This window comes from Haemorhous mexicanus, chromosome 5, assembly GCF_027477595.1.
Source record: "Haemorhous mexicanus isolate bHaeMex1 chromosome 5, bHaeMex1.pri, whole genome shotgun sequence".
In the NCBI taxonomy this organism is placed as follows: domain Eukaryota; kingdom Metazoa; phylum Chordata; class Aves; order Passeriformes; family Fringillidae; genus Haemorhous; species Haemorhous mexicanus.
Genome location: NC_082345.1, coordinates 13,933,058 through 13,945,733, shown reverse-complemented (window position 1 = coordinate 13,945,733; position 12,676 = coordinate 13,933,058). Strand labels below are relative to the sequence as shown.

Sequence of the window (12,676 nt, the reverse complement as noted above, 5' to 3'; positions counted from 1 at the left end):
CTGTCCTCAGAGGGCAATAATATTTATTAATTAACTTGAAGATGCTATCAAACAACTTGGGTTTGAAAATACAGAGACAGATCACACCATTGGCTTTATTGGTGTCAGGCAACAGAGCAGTATTTTGGCAAACATCGCAGCATACAAGCAGAAATAAGTGCACAAGAAGAAAAATAACAAGGCTACAGGGTTGTTTTCTAGTTGCCAGTAACAACCCTGACATTTGTAGCCTAATTCTCACTTTTCAGTTTATGCTGTTGACTCAGAAAGCATTTGTGAGATTTAGAGCACATGAACAATACTTACCTGCACATAATTTAAAAAAATGCAATGAACTTCCTTTTAACCAGCCAGTTCAATATTGAATGCAATACCCTCATTGCTTGTTGCTCCTCAGAAGCACTCTGAGCTTGATGCTGCCTGTTGCACACAGGCTCCTTTGCATGCAAATATAGAAATTAGAAATGTCTCACCTTGTCCATAGTGGTGGCTGGTTGTAAATAAGTCACCATCACCTGGGTACCAGCACAATATCTCATGGATGAGGCTCTCCTAGAGCTACTGAAGCTCTCTTTTCTGCAGAAACCAATGCATGGCACCCAGAGAGCTTTACACAACTCTTATCCACACTGAATCACCATTTGCTGAGCTGAAGGAACCCGCTGGGATCATCAGGTCCAGCTGGGGAATGTCACTGGGGAAGCGCCTTTGGCATGCACAGACATGACAGAGTCTTGGAGAGATGAGGATTTGTCTTGAAGAGACCACCTTCAGCCAAAGGCTGGCACTGGATTTACCTGTACACAGAGGTAAATCCCACTGATACCAGTTGGAGATACTCAGTATTTATGCAGCTTCTAAAGTGAGGCCACTTCTGGAGATGTTTTAACCTGGAATCCCATTTTAGAGATCTGGTTTTGAAAGGTGGGAGGCAAGCGACCCCACTCACTTTTATCCAGGCACATTCCTCTGTTTTCACTGGAGTTGAAACAGGAATGTGCTGCACTCACAATTACATGTTTGCAGCAACACACCACTGTGTGTGGCAGTAGGATGGCTTTTAGACTTTCTGGACCTCAGGTGCTTTTTGCTCCTAAAACCATTAAAAGCCTATTTACTGAAGCAGCCCATGAGACAAACATCAGACACACAGAAACAACAACTGAAGTGAGAGAGACCCTCTGAACTCTATGAAATATTTACAAACAGCTTTAGGAGCCCTGGGATGAAGTGAAGTACTTTCAAGCAGAGACAGAAAACCTAATGGATATAAAAATCCTTTTTTTGCTCTTGGTGAGATTTTTTTTCAAAGACCTAGCTATGATAGGAGAAAATGTATTAGGTCATCCAGTCTGCCTCCTCTTGCTCCAGGAGAGAAGTGGTCTCAGTGCTATATTTTATAACACTTGGCTCAGCCCAGCTCTGCCTGACTCAGACAACATAAACCAAACCCTCTTCTTGGGAACCTTCTCAGTTTTTCTAAGTATTTCACTTTGTGGAATTTCCCCCAGTATTCCACCCAGAACAATTCAACACAGTATGTATAAAGACACTTTGATGTCATGATTATCATGCTGTTGACTTCATATTTGTCCCCTTAGACAACCCTAAAAAACTTCCCAGCTAGTGTGGTGGTGATATCTCTCTAACATCTGCCTAGAATTATGTTCCTCCCCATCTGAACACGTTATTGCTGTGCTCTGCTGTGACTGTGCCTTCACAAGAAATTCTTTTCTTTCAGTTCTTTTCCTGTCTGTTCCTTCCTCTTTGTATTCAAGACATTATTATTATTATTATTATTATTATTATTATTATTATTATTATTAAAGAAAAGGACAAGGAAAAGAAAGAATGAAAAGACAAAACCACCTTTTTTCATGCTACCCCAGCTGTGCAGGCACAGAAAGATCCATTTGAAATAGCTGACCTACACACATAATTCAAGTTTTACCTCTAGGATTTATGATAAGGGTATTGTTTTCATTTCTGCTTTCTCTTACTTGCCTCATACAATCTTTTTTCCTCTTAAATTTTTGTTAGAACCTTTGAGTTTTCCATTGTTGTTTGGACAGTTTAGAGACATGATACTGCACCTACAGGAGGTTAACCACGAAGAGTTTCTGCTCTTACACAACTCAGGATCAAGATGATGAACAGAGAATGTCCCCTTGAAGGATTTTCTTTTCAGAATCTACTGCCAAGGGAGTGTACAAGAAGTTCCACAACAGTTACAGAGGAGAACTGAGTTTAAGGAAATTGATCTGAGATCCCCATAGCATTTCTTTTCCTTGCATATTATCCTTTCTGCTTTAAAAGAAAGAACACAAAACACAGTCATTCCCTCATCAAAGCAGCCTTTCAGATTTGTGAATCTTTTCAAAAACATAAAATCATAAAACATTACATTTGTGAATCTTTTCATCTTTGCTGATTGTTTTTTTAAATTATCCTAAAATAGCCTTCAAACTCAAAGTGGCAGAGGAAGATGCACACAGATACTTCAAATTTTCAAAAATATTTATAGTTTAAGAACTAACTGTGATTTTTTAAATTTTTACTTTCTGACCAAACTAATATTTTTTCAGCATTTGACATTTTAAACATTTAAAGTAGAACTGCAAACAAAGTAACATACCACACCTTATCTTATGTGTTAAAAATGTCCTTAGCTGTTGCATAAAACCATGTCTCTGAAACAACAGAGCTCCAGGTGCTACCACAGGAGCAAGACTAAGCTGCCCATGACAGGGTTCTCCTGGGGTAAACTCCCAGACTTGAAGCAGCTTAACCTCATGACGCTCTTCACTAAGTGATCATTATTCTAATTTTACTCTTGGGGAAGCAAAGGCAAGCAAGACAAAGCATTTATCTAAAACCTTAGAGAAATTCAGGTGCATTTCACTGTGAGTTGTGTAAACTCAGCATGCCGTTTTAGTTAAGTAGAACAGACTCTTTGCACATTAGGAGAAACTTTGTTCAAGTTATTACTTTTCTGAGCAGAGCACAGATCTTTTAACACACTGGTAGCTCTGCCAGAAAGCAAGACTGAGGGCTTTTTTTTTCTTTCCACCATTACAAAGTACAGTCACATGCAAGAGAGCTTCTGCCTGTCTGCAGGGCTTGCAATAGTAAGAGGTTCTGGCAATAGCTGCACTCCCTATAGGATATATACAGCAACTGGGTCAGCCTGTTTACAAAATAGCTTGTGATTATCACAGCAGTGCTCAGCAGCTATGAATACATCATACCAGAGTCTAATTAAAGACAGGCATAGCTAAAGCACTGCAAAATGAAGAAACAGTGGCACTTAATAAAGCTGCTCAGGATTGGGAAGAGGTTAGTTTTTACTCTCATTTAGCCCCTTGGAGGTCAGCTAACCAGGTTTATTCTGATCAAGAATTAAAACATACATCCTCTGAGGGTAGTCAGTTCATTTCCTCAGGAAAAGAGTGAATTTTGTAACAAGACACAGCACTTTCAATGGTGAAAAAAATAATTTTAAGGGGAAAACTGAAAATAAAGATCTAGTTAAACTTGGTAATTTGTACATTAAATGGATGTACATAAAACACCATTATACCAATAGCTGTATAAAGCATAAGTGTTCCTATCCTTACCCTTCAGAACGTGGCCAGAACTCTCCTTCCTCCCCTAAATACACCTACTGCATTATACCTCCTGTGATGCTTCAGGATTGACTCCCAATCTGTCTAGTCCCTGTGACTGATGAAATGCAGTCTGAAATGCCATGCCTATTCCTAAATGACAGAGCACAGGCTAGAAGGGAGGTAGGAAAGTGCTTATTTCTGTCCCAGCTATGGAAAGGAGAAGGCTGTATTTTCTGGAACAAAATAGTTATGCTAAAGCTCCCAGCAAGCAATGGATTATGCTAACACTAGGATATACTCCAATTCTGGCTGAGTCATCATTATTTTAGGCTGAAGACTTAGAGGTAGGGAACAACCATTTTTGAAAAGACCAAGTTCTAGCAAATGAGTATTACAGAAGAAAAATAATGAAAAATTAGGCAGGGCATCTCTCTTGTACTTATACAACTCTTGTACTTATGTACTCTTGTACATCTCTCTTGTACTTATACACCTTTTTCAGAAAGAGGTTGTTTTTTTTCCTCCATCCATTCGCTTTTGTAAATGCTGCACAAAAAAGGTGAAAATCAACGATTCAGTCCATTTGTCTCTCATCCCTTACTTGACAGGCACTTTCATCAGTTTCATCATGTTGCACAAGTATGTTGTATATTGCTGTAAATTACTCATAACCAAGTGTGCCCCCACACACAAAGTTTAAGGCCATTCACACTTCCTTTACAGAACCACAATTCCCTTTTTGATGCATGCACACTTTTTGATCCCTTGCATGTTTATATTGTGAAAGCTTTAAGAGTTTCGCAGCACCAGAAGAGATGATCTTGACTTTTCATCTTAAATACCTGGGAAAACATTTTTATTTATCTTAGATTTAATTTTAGAAGGCATCAAGAGCTGTGCAGAGATGCTGCAGTAGCTCTGCTGAAGAGGTTCACAATGGGTCCTTCTCTTCACCAAAGCAAGCAAGGTAACAACCTCACCCCTCACACTCCTAGCCAGAAAGCGTCAGGCAGCAGCAACCTTTCTACTTGGATAATTCTTTCCTGCCCAGTATGTGAGTCCATGCTGCCCTTCTTCCCAAAGATGAGTTCAAGGGAGCCAACCTTTCCCCCTCAGCTACATGCTCATGTCCCAGAACCACAAACTTCATGGCAGATCCACAACAGGCTCCAGGTACTTCAGTACCAGACAGGTCACAACCCACAGACAACACATGGAACACAAAAATGGCTTAAGAACATTACAGTTGAGCAAAAGTTCTAAGTTACTAATAGGATTTTAACTTAGAATAAGAGAGAAACTTACCACTGCAGTACAGAACAGTGCATATAAAATAATATCTTCTACAGCATTTGTTTGACTGTGGTGAGAACTCAGCTGCTTCTCCCACAACACTAATTTCCTAAAATCAGCTTCTCTAACAGCTTAGAAAAGCAGGTAACATGAAGGACACTGAAGAATAACTATGCAGCTCTCCAGAAACACCTTTAAACACCATCCGCACCTCTTCAATTAATAACCTTGGTGAGGTAGAGCTGCTGAGCTGTTACAAATTTATGCAGCTCCACCAATGACTAATATTAGCAACCAAAGGAGCCTAGTGATAAAACCCCTACTGAATGCTAATAAAAATGTTCATTGTCTTAGGTAGTGTTTCATACATGTCTTCTGAGCAATCAGAATAAGTTTACTGTAAAAAATATTTAAAATTTCATTATTGCATATAATAGCTCCATTATGATACGGATTTAGTTAATATTTCAGCCTCTTCTGTTGTAGCATCTAAAAGTTTAGGGTACAATGAGAGTGCTGTAGGCAGGCAGTGGTTTGGGAAGTATTGTCCAGTGAAAAGCACAGAACAACAGGGTGTAACAGCAAATTAAAAAACTTGAAAAAATTTGAAAAAAATAGCACTAGAGCTACCTGAAATGAAACTAATTATAACAGGTAAGATTGACAAGCAGCTGCAGAAGCAGGAATCCTTGTTTTTTTGTGGCCACATGTAAAACAGTGTTGATATTAATACAAGAAAGTAAAACAGACAATGAAAAGCAAACAATTTCAGATCAAGAAAAACTGAAACAGCTACAGGTGGTTTCAAGAAAAACACTGAGCACTTTTTCTTTTATTACTGTGCTGCAAGATACAGTATATTTGAAGTACAGAAATTCAAAACCAGTAGAACTTCAAAGACACAAGTGCATTCCCAAGGTGGAGTCCACAATTTCACAGCGTGTTTCTTGTGCCCCACACACAGCCCACATGCCAAGCCTTCTCCAGCCATTCCCCACCATTTCCACAGCAGTCAGTTACACTGTTCAAGCAGCACTACTTCTTCTTGAGAGCTCTCTTTCCTTCTCCCTTCTTTGGTTTTTCTTTCCCACGGAGCTTTTTCAATCGCCTCATCTCCTCCTTGAAGTCCTGATGCTCATCCCTAGGTGGGGAAGAAGGAATAAAGTTTACTCTTTTTCTTGGGATGCAGAGATATGAATAGTTCTTTAAACTATATGCTAATGAAAAAAACAAAAATCAAAACTTTTTTAACCATGAAGCCCATACCGAAGCTTGCTGCAATGTATTCCATGTTACTGCTGGCAGTATCACTGAATAATAACATGAGAGATTTCCTCTGATACTTTCAGAACTAACAGGGTTGTCCTTTTCAGCCACAAAGGGTGTGTGCACATATGTATTATTTCAATTGCCTTTTTTGATCCCCTTTGCTTAAATGAGCAGTAAAATGCAAAAATCAGCAAGAGACAAGAATAAGATTTTCCCCCTTGTTATCCAGCTCAGCAGTACAGCCAAAGCACATTGTGTTTCTGTGTTCAGGTCATTAGCTCCTAGGGAAACAGGGCCATGCTGAGCAGTAATTACAGCACATGGCACTGCTCTCAGGTGACTTCAGGAATGAGTTATGAAGATGGCATCAGTACTGGGAGAATCGTAATAAGAAAGTAAAATAGGAAGGAGGATGAAGGGGTTGGCAGGGATAATTAATCCTCAATCACTTTCTAATAAATGCTATTAATCTGTCCCTGTATTTTTTTTAGTGCAAAGTGATTTTCAAAAGTCATAACTGCATCCTATGTGGCCTAAGATTGCTGCACTGCTATTTTTAAACACAACTTCTCTAAATAGAAACAAAAAACTTGTGATTTACTACAGGCCCCATTAATCTATGATTCTTCATTACACATTTTTTTTCTTCTACCAACTCTCTGTACACAGCTAGAGAAGGAACTTAATAGGGGAAGGAGAAGAGTAAAGAACATTAGCATCACATTGAGGCTTTCTGTGTAAACAAACAGCCAGTCTAAGAAGTGTTGGCACACCTACCTAAAGTAAGAGCATCCTGGGTGCAATCCTTGATGGTTAGTATTGTCATACTAGCGACAAGTAATCTGTTTTGACCATACAGGGTTTGCGGCCTCACTTTCAAAGACTTTTTTAGTGCTACCTGATTGAAGTGAAAGAACTGCACTTGACTCCTGCTGATGTTCTTCAGCAGTACAATTCTCCCTGATACAGACTGTGGGAGTTAATTTAGAAATTAGACAACTGGTTTGCAAGAAGCGGGAATTAACAAGACTATTGAAATCACATTTGAATTTAATTTCATTTATTTTGAAGAATAAAAAGGCCTTCCGGCCTAACAGAGACTTTCTGTCTCTTCTAAATTTCACTTATTAGCTGTTGAATGACAGAAATCTATGGTAAGTCTGCTGTTAACATCACCTCCTTGTAGCATATTCAATTGCCATATTCAGAACTACAGATGCATCTCTTGTCTATCAGAAAGGTTTCTTTTCTTCCCCACAAAGCAAAAGCAGGAACTATTGCTTAGGTAACTGCTTGCCCACAACTAAACCTCCAGTCTTTCTCACAAAAGGTTCCAATTATGATAAAAGTTAGACAGCAGTCACTTTTGCTCTCCTGGCCCTCAGTGCCAACTATAAAGTGCCTTCTTCCATATGCACCATATTCAGAAGGAAACACCTCCCTTGAGGAAAACTGTCGCCGTGTCCTCTTTGTGACCGTCCAGTCACTGCCTGACCAGCCCCAACATGTTTTTATTACCTTTGCTCCGTTTCTGTAATGATTTGATCTATGTACCCCCACTCTCCCCAAATGGCTTGTCCCAAGTTGCTTCCCTCTTCCCCCATGTCAATCCTCTAATTTCTGTTGATTCATTCCCCAGTCTCCTCCCTGGGCCCCTGTCAATCACTTGGCCTCCCATCCCCTCCTTCTAGAACCTTCCAGCAGGGGTGTTGAGTGACTGGTCAGAGGTCAGGGCCCTCCCTCAAAATTTTCCCCAATTTATTGCCCCTCCATGTCTATCTCCCCGGTTTCCACACCCCAAGTTCTCCCCACTGGTTGTTCTGTAAATCCCTCCCTTGTTTCCACCCCCTGAAAACAACTGGAACGAGACTCCCAGCCACCCCCTTCCCATCTCCAAGCTGCTCCCCCCCTCCAAGCACCTGTAGAGCCCGAAGTAGCGGAGTTTCTTCATGAGGGCGTAGTAGGTGTTGTGAGGGGGGTACCAGTTGTGCACCTCGTCCCTCTTGGCCAGGGGCTGCTCGCTGAACAGCTTCACCACCTTCATGGATTTGGAGTCCGTGGGCCTGACCACGTCGCCGAATATCTGGGCACTGAGCCGGGCCATGTGGAGGGCGTAGCTGGAAACGTTGGACATCTCCCCAGGAGCAGTGGGCACACACAGGCAGATGGACCTTCCTGCAAAAGCAAACAGCCACAGCTCTTCACCCAGCTCAGAGTAGAACCAGCTATCCCAGAATTAAGGCAAACAAAGGAATGTATCATACACTGAGCACTCCTTTGACATCACATATTCCTTGCATAAAACCAGTCTAATACTTTAGCATGTAATCCTGCTGATAAAGAACATCTGCATGAATTCAGGGACAATTCCCAGCCTACAGACAGCAATACCAACTACAGAAGCGCACTGCACCACAATTTACCATGGTTTATTAGCTGAACTCACTCAGCTTGCTCGAGACAACCCTTAAACTCCATCCACAGGAACAATTACAGTGTGAGCTTTGCCAAAAATTGCACCTGTGTGATACCACCGACTGCTAAACAAGCACAAAGTAAGGCACCACTTGAACATACAGAGAAAATGACCTGGGAAGTTTTCCTTGTGAAAGTTTCTCACCCTATTTTAAACATTGTTACAATAATCCATGTAACAATGGGCTATAAACAAATCATGTGTCTTTATATGAATCACACAGATCTTTCCCATCTCAATTCCCTCCCCTTGATCATCTCCATCAGCTTTTTCTCCATTCACTTTTCAGTCTCTCACGATACCTATTCTTTTTGAGAGGAAAACAGTCATTTTCCCATGCCAGATTCTTTTTTCCAAGAAAATCAATCAGCAGCCTCCCATTCTCTTTTAGTTATCTCCCACCTAAAAACCTCTGCAACAAAAATGCCCTGAAGAAAAAAACATTGGTATTAGGCCACCAGACAACATCCACTCTGCTAAAGTAGCATGAGAAAGGTTCTCTCAGCTTTTCTAACCCTCCCCATTTTAAGTCTTCTTTACTCTTTCTTTGCAGAACTGGTTGTAGTAGACAAGAATAGGAATCCCAAAATCCTGTATCTGAAATAGTATCTTCTCTGTACTTTGCCTTTTTGAATGAGTGATAAGTCTTCAGACAAATTCCTTCAAGAGCATGACACTGAGGTTAAAGTTTAAAAAGATTGTTTTAAAAAATATTGCACAGCTGATTCCAGAATATGAGCATAACAAACTAAAGATCATGGATAAGAATAATCATCAGGACAGTGCTAAGTCCACTTCAGTATGATCACACAGAGCCTGTTGTTTAAAAAGATTTGGAGTATTCATAACCTCACATACATATATCTGCTCATTGGAGGACCTGCTTTGATTTACTCCTGTTAGCAAAGCACTCTAAAGGTAGCAGGAAAAAAAATCAAACATGAAAATAATACAAGTAATTTAAGAAGAGAGAACAATGGTGAAAGTAACAAAAGGGAAGGTAAAGCATCAGAGACCTTGAGCTAGGGCAGTAGGCCTAGTGTGAGAACACAGAAGCTCTTAAATGATTGCAGGGCAGCACTTCAACATGAGCAGGGGGAAATAATCACTAAATTTTGCTAAATCATCTCTTTGAGAACAGCCAGTTCTAATTCCTGCATTCAGAGACAAAGCAACAAGTTGTCCCCCAAACTCTTCATCACAGGACTCCAAAAGTGTGTCTTTATCACCAAACTCAAACATGCAAGTTGCTTAATCTCTACTTACTGCAGCCTTAAAATGAAAATGCCTTTAGCTCCTGAACAATGCAAACCTGTGGTCTGAGGAACCCGATTTTCACTCCTGACTCGCTAAAGAATTGTTACAACCCAAGCTGAGGCTGCAGACTTCCATTAATCCTTGCCCGACTAAGACGGCTTGGGAGAGAAGCAAAGCGAAGTCTGCAGACTCCCAAAGCCCGTTCTAGGGTGATGCTGTGAGATGTTACATCTGTGAGACGAGTAAGTACTTTCGTTATTGTCACTTCCAGCAATGACACCTCCAGGATCGCCCACCCGGAGCTGGCACACCTACACCAACCCCCACGTTCAGCGCTGCCGCTCCACCAGCTCCCGGCTCCCTGCTCCCAAAGCCAAGCGCTCCCTCCCTGGGCTGCCTTATTCTTTATTCCCGATCCACCCGCTCGTTTCGGAGCGCTCCCTTCTCACTCAGAACGCGCCAGGAGAACGAACGCTCTTTTCCCGGCGTTACTTCTGCATTGCCCAGGAGCACGGGGGGAAGACCAGGCCGCCTCAGAGCTCAACCCGCGGCGGGCGCGGCCCCCCCTCAGGCCGGGCCGGCCCCGCTTCCCTGAGGCACGGGAGCCCCGGGACGCGCCCGAGGGCTGCGGCTCCCGGGGACACGGCCCCGTCCGGCACCCCTCAGCCCGGCTCGGCCCCGCTCGGCCCCGCTCACCCCGCGCTGAGCCGCGGCGGCGCTGCCGGAGCGGAGGTGGCGCGCACGGGTGACGCGAGGGGCGGGACGGGCGGCCCAGGGAGGGATCCTCTTCCTCCTCTTCCTCTCCCTCCCTCTCCCTCTGCTGTTTGTCCTCCTCCTCCTCCTCTTCTTCCTCCTCTTCCTCTTCCTCTCCCTCTGCTGTTTGTCCTCCTTCCCCGCTCTCACTGGGGCTCGTCGGGTGCTGTCCTCGCGGTCGTGGAGCCACGGAATCACAGAGTCTCCTGAGCTGGAAGTGGCCCTCAAGGATCACACCTCGAGAGGGTCACACCCCCTTGCGCCAAGAACAAAACCTTTTCGTCGTGACTCCCTTTCTTTCATTTGTTTCCCTCCCTATTGTAAGCAGCATTGCAGTTATATCCGTAAATCTAAGAACGAAATGAGAAAAGTGGTTATCTTCATTGAAAGGATGACAAGTCTACAGAGAACCTTATTCTTTGGTTTTGTCAGGGAAACCCTTCCCTCTTGTGAGATGTCCACAATGACACGTCCTGTCAGCAGCCTTGCTCCATCAACATGTGCTCAGGTTAATGAAGGCAAGCTGGTTTTACTCTTGGCAGAAGGCATGAGTTTACATGAAGAACTGAAAGCCAGGTGTCTTCACTCTTGACCAGGTTGCAAACTGGGACAAATGTTAAAATCTAGTTTTTCTGAAAAGAGATGAAAAGGAGAGTTTGGGGGCCACAAACATTTGTCATTCCCTGTGTTTCCAAACCACTTTGAGAATTGTTTCTCTACTCCAAATTCAGAGCTTCTGTGCTCCTTGCCAGTCCTTTCTCTTATTACTTTTGCTTCTGTCCTGCTGCTTGTTTTTGAAGATGGTTATTCAGCTGCATAAATATATCTCCCTTGGCAAATTCACCTGTGCAATCTCAGTCTTTCAGCACCAGTGTCCTCTTGGTCTCTTGCTGCTGGTGAAGGTGGTGACATGGCCACTTACCTTCATGCCCCAAACCTGGAGTGGGGTGTGTGCCCAGGGGAGCCCCTGAGGTGTGGGGCTGGGCACCTGACCCTGCTACGCTTCTCCTGGCATCTCTCTGGCCACTGCCAATCCCATTAGAGATGAGCTTTCCCAGTGCTTGATTTATGCTAATTTTTAATCAGTGCCAGGAGGTGCTAAATCAGACTCTGTGCAAACATCTGAGTAAATGACAATTATGTGATTGCATTTATATGCCAAACGTGTAATGCCATCGAAGGAGCAAATTGGGTTTGTCTGGCTCGCCCTGTTTTCTAGAAGAGCAGATTCTGCCAAGCATTGAATAAATTGTTATTCTGTCATCCTTCTTTAATTAATTTTCTGTCACCTTTTCCATGCTTGTCAGAGGCAGAGCAGCCTCATGGCCTGGGCAACCCAGTCCCCTTTCTTGTCCTATTTGAATATTGGCATGATCCTCTAATTTCATTTATATTCCTGATCTAGTGGAAGGTGTCCTTGCCCATGGCAGGGAGGGTTTGGAACTAGATGATATTTAAGGTCCCTTCTGACCCAAGCCTTTGTATGATTCTGTGATTATTAAGAATTAACATTAATGGAATTTCTTTAGCCAGTTATTCAAACACTGTCATATAAAAGTTCTGTAGATATTCTAATTTTAAAATGTTTGCTCTAGTAGATCTTGCCTACCATTTTCATTACTGACTAATGGATGGAAAAGTGCTTCTTTTTTCTTCTTTTTTTCCTGCAAGATAAGAAAAGTGTCTCTTCCTTAATATTTCTAAGGAGGAAATAGAGGTTTTTAGCATATCTGCCACTTCTGTGCTATTTTACCATTTCTAGACATACACATCAGCATTATTGCACCCGTCATTTTACTGTCTATATTCACACCCTTTATGCTTTTTCTGTAGTCTTCATTTTTTGTATTAACAGAACATTTTTTCCTATATTTTTGCCTTTCTATGGTTGTTCTATAAAATGCTTTTAACTTCTGAGTGTTTCCTTCACTCTGCTGCTGAGACAAAGTTGTCCTTCAGCCAAAATTGGCCATTTTGTTAATTAAGCAATCATGACTTCATGAAGTAAGATCATAAGTAT

General features: G+C 42.2%; 1 protein-coding gene across 2 annotated transcripts; it reads right to left on the bottom strand.

The window, feature by feature from the left end:
- Window positions 1-5,703: 5,703 nt before the first annotated feature.
- MRPS33 (mitochondrial ribosomal protein S33) lies at window positions 5,704-10,748 on the bottom strand. Of its 2 annotated transcripts, none has more exons than XM_059845941.1 (3): window positions 10,600-10,748; window positions 8,090-8,345; window positions 5,704-6,042 (listed from the first exon to the last, which is right to left on the bottom strand). In XM_059845941.1, the coding sequence occupies exons 2-3, from the start codon at window positions 8,302-8,304 to the stop codon at window positions 5,937-5,939; spliced, it is 321 nt and encodes a 106-aa protein (XP_059701924.1). In that variant the 5' UTR covers window positions 8,305-8,345; window positions 10,600-10,748; the 3' UTR covers window positions 5,704-5,936. The 2 variants fall into 2 exon arrangements, with proteins under 2 accessions (XP_059701924.1, XP_059701923.1); XM_059845940.1 differs by lacking the exon at window positions 10,600-10,748 and adding an exon at window positions 8,949-9,893.
- Window positions 10,749-12,676: the final 1,928 nt, after the last annotated feature.

Bases quoted from the DNA above. Each gene is read 5' to 3' on its own strand.
- MRPS33 (XM_059845940.1), bottom strand. From the start codon at position 8,976: ATGACTGTTTTCCTCTCAAAAAGAATAG. The intron at 8,346-8,948 runs GTATCGTGAGAG...TTGCTTTTGCAG, and splicing joins TTTCCTCTCAAAAAGAATAG to GAAGGTCCATCTGCCTGTGT. The intron at 6,043-8,089 runs GTGCTTGGAGGG...TTCCCCACCTAG, and splicing joins CGCTACTTCGGGCTCTACAG to GGATGAGCATCAGGACTTCA.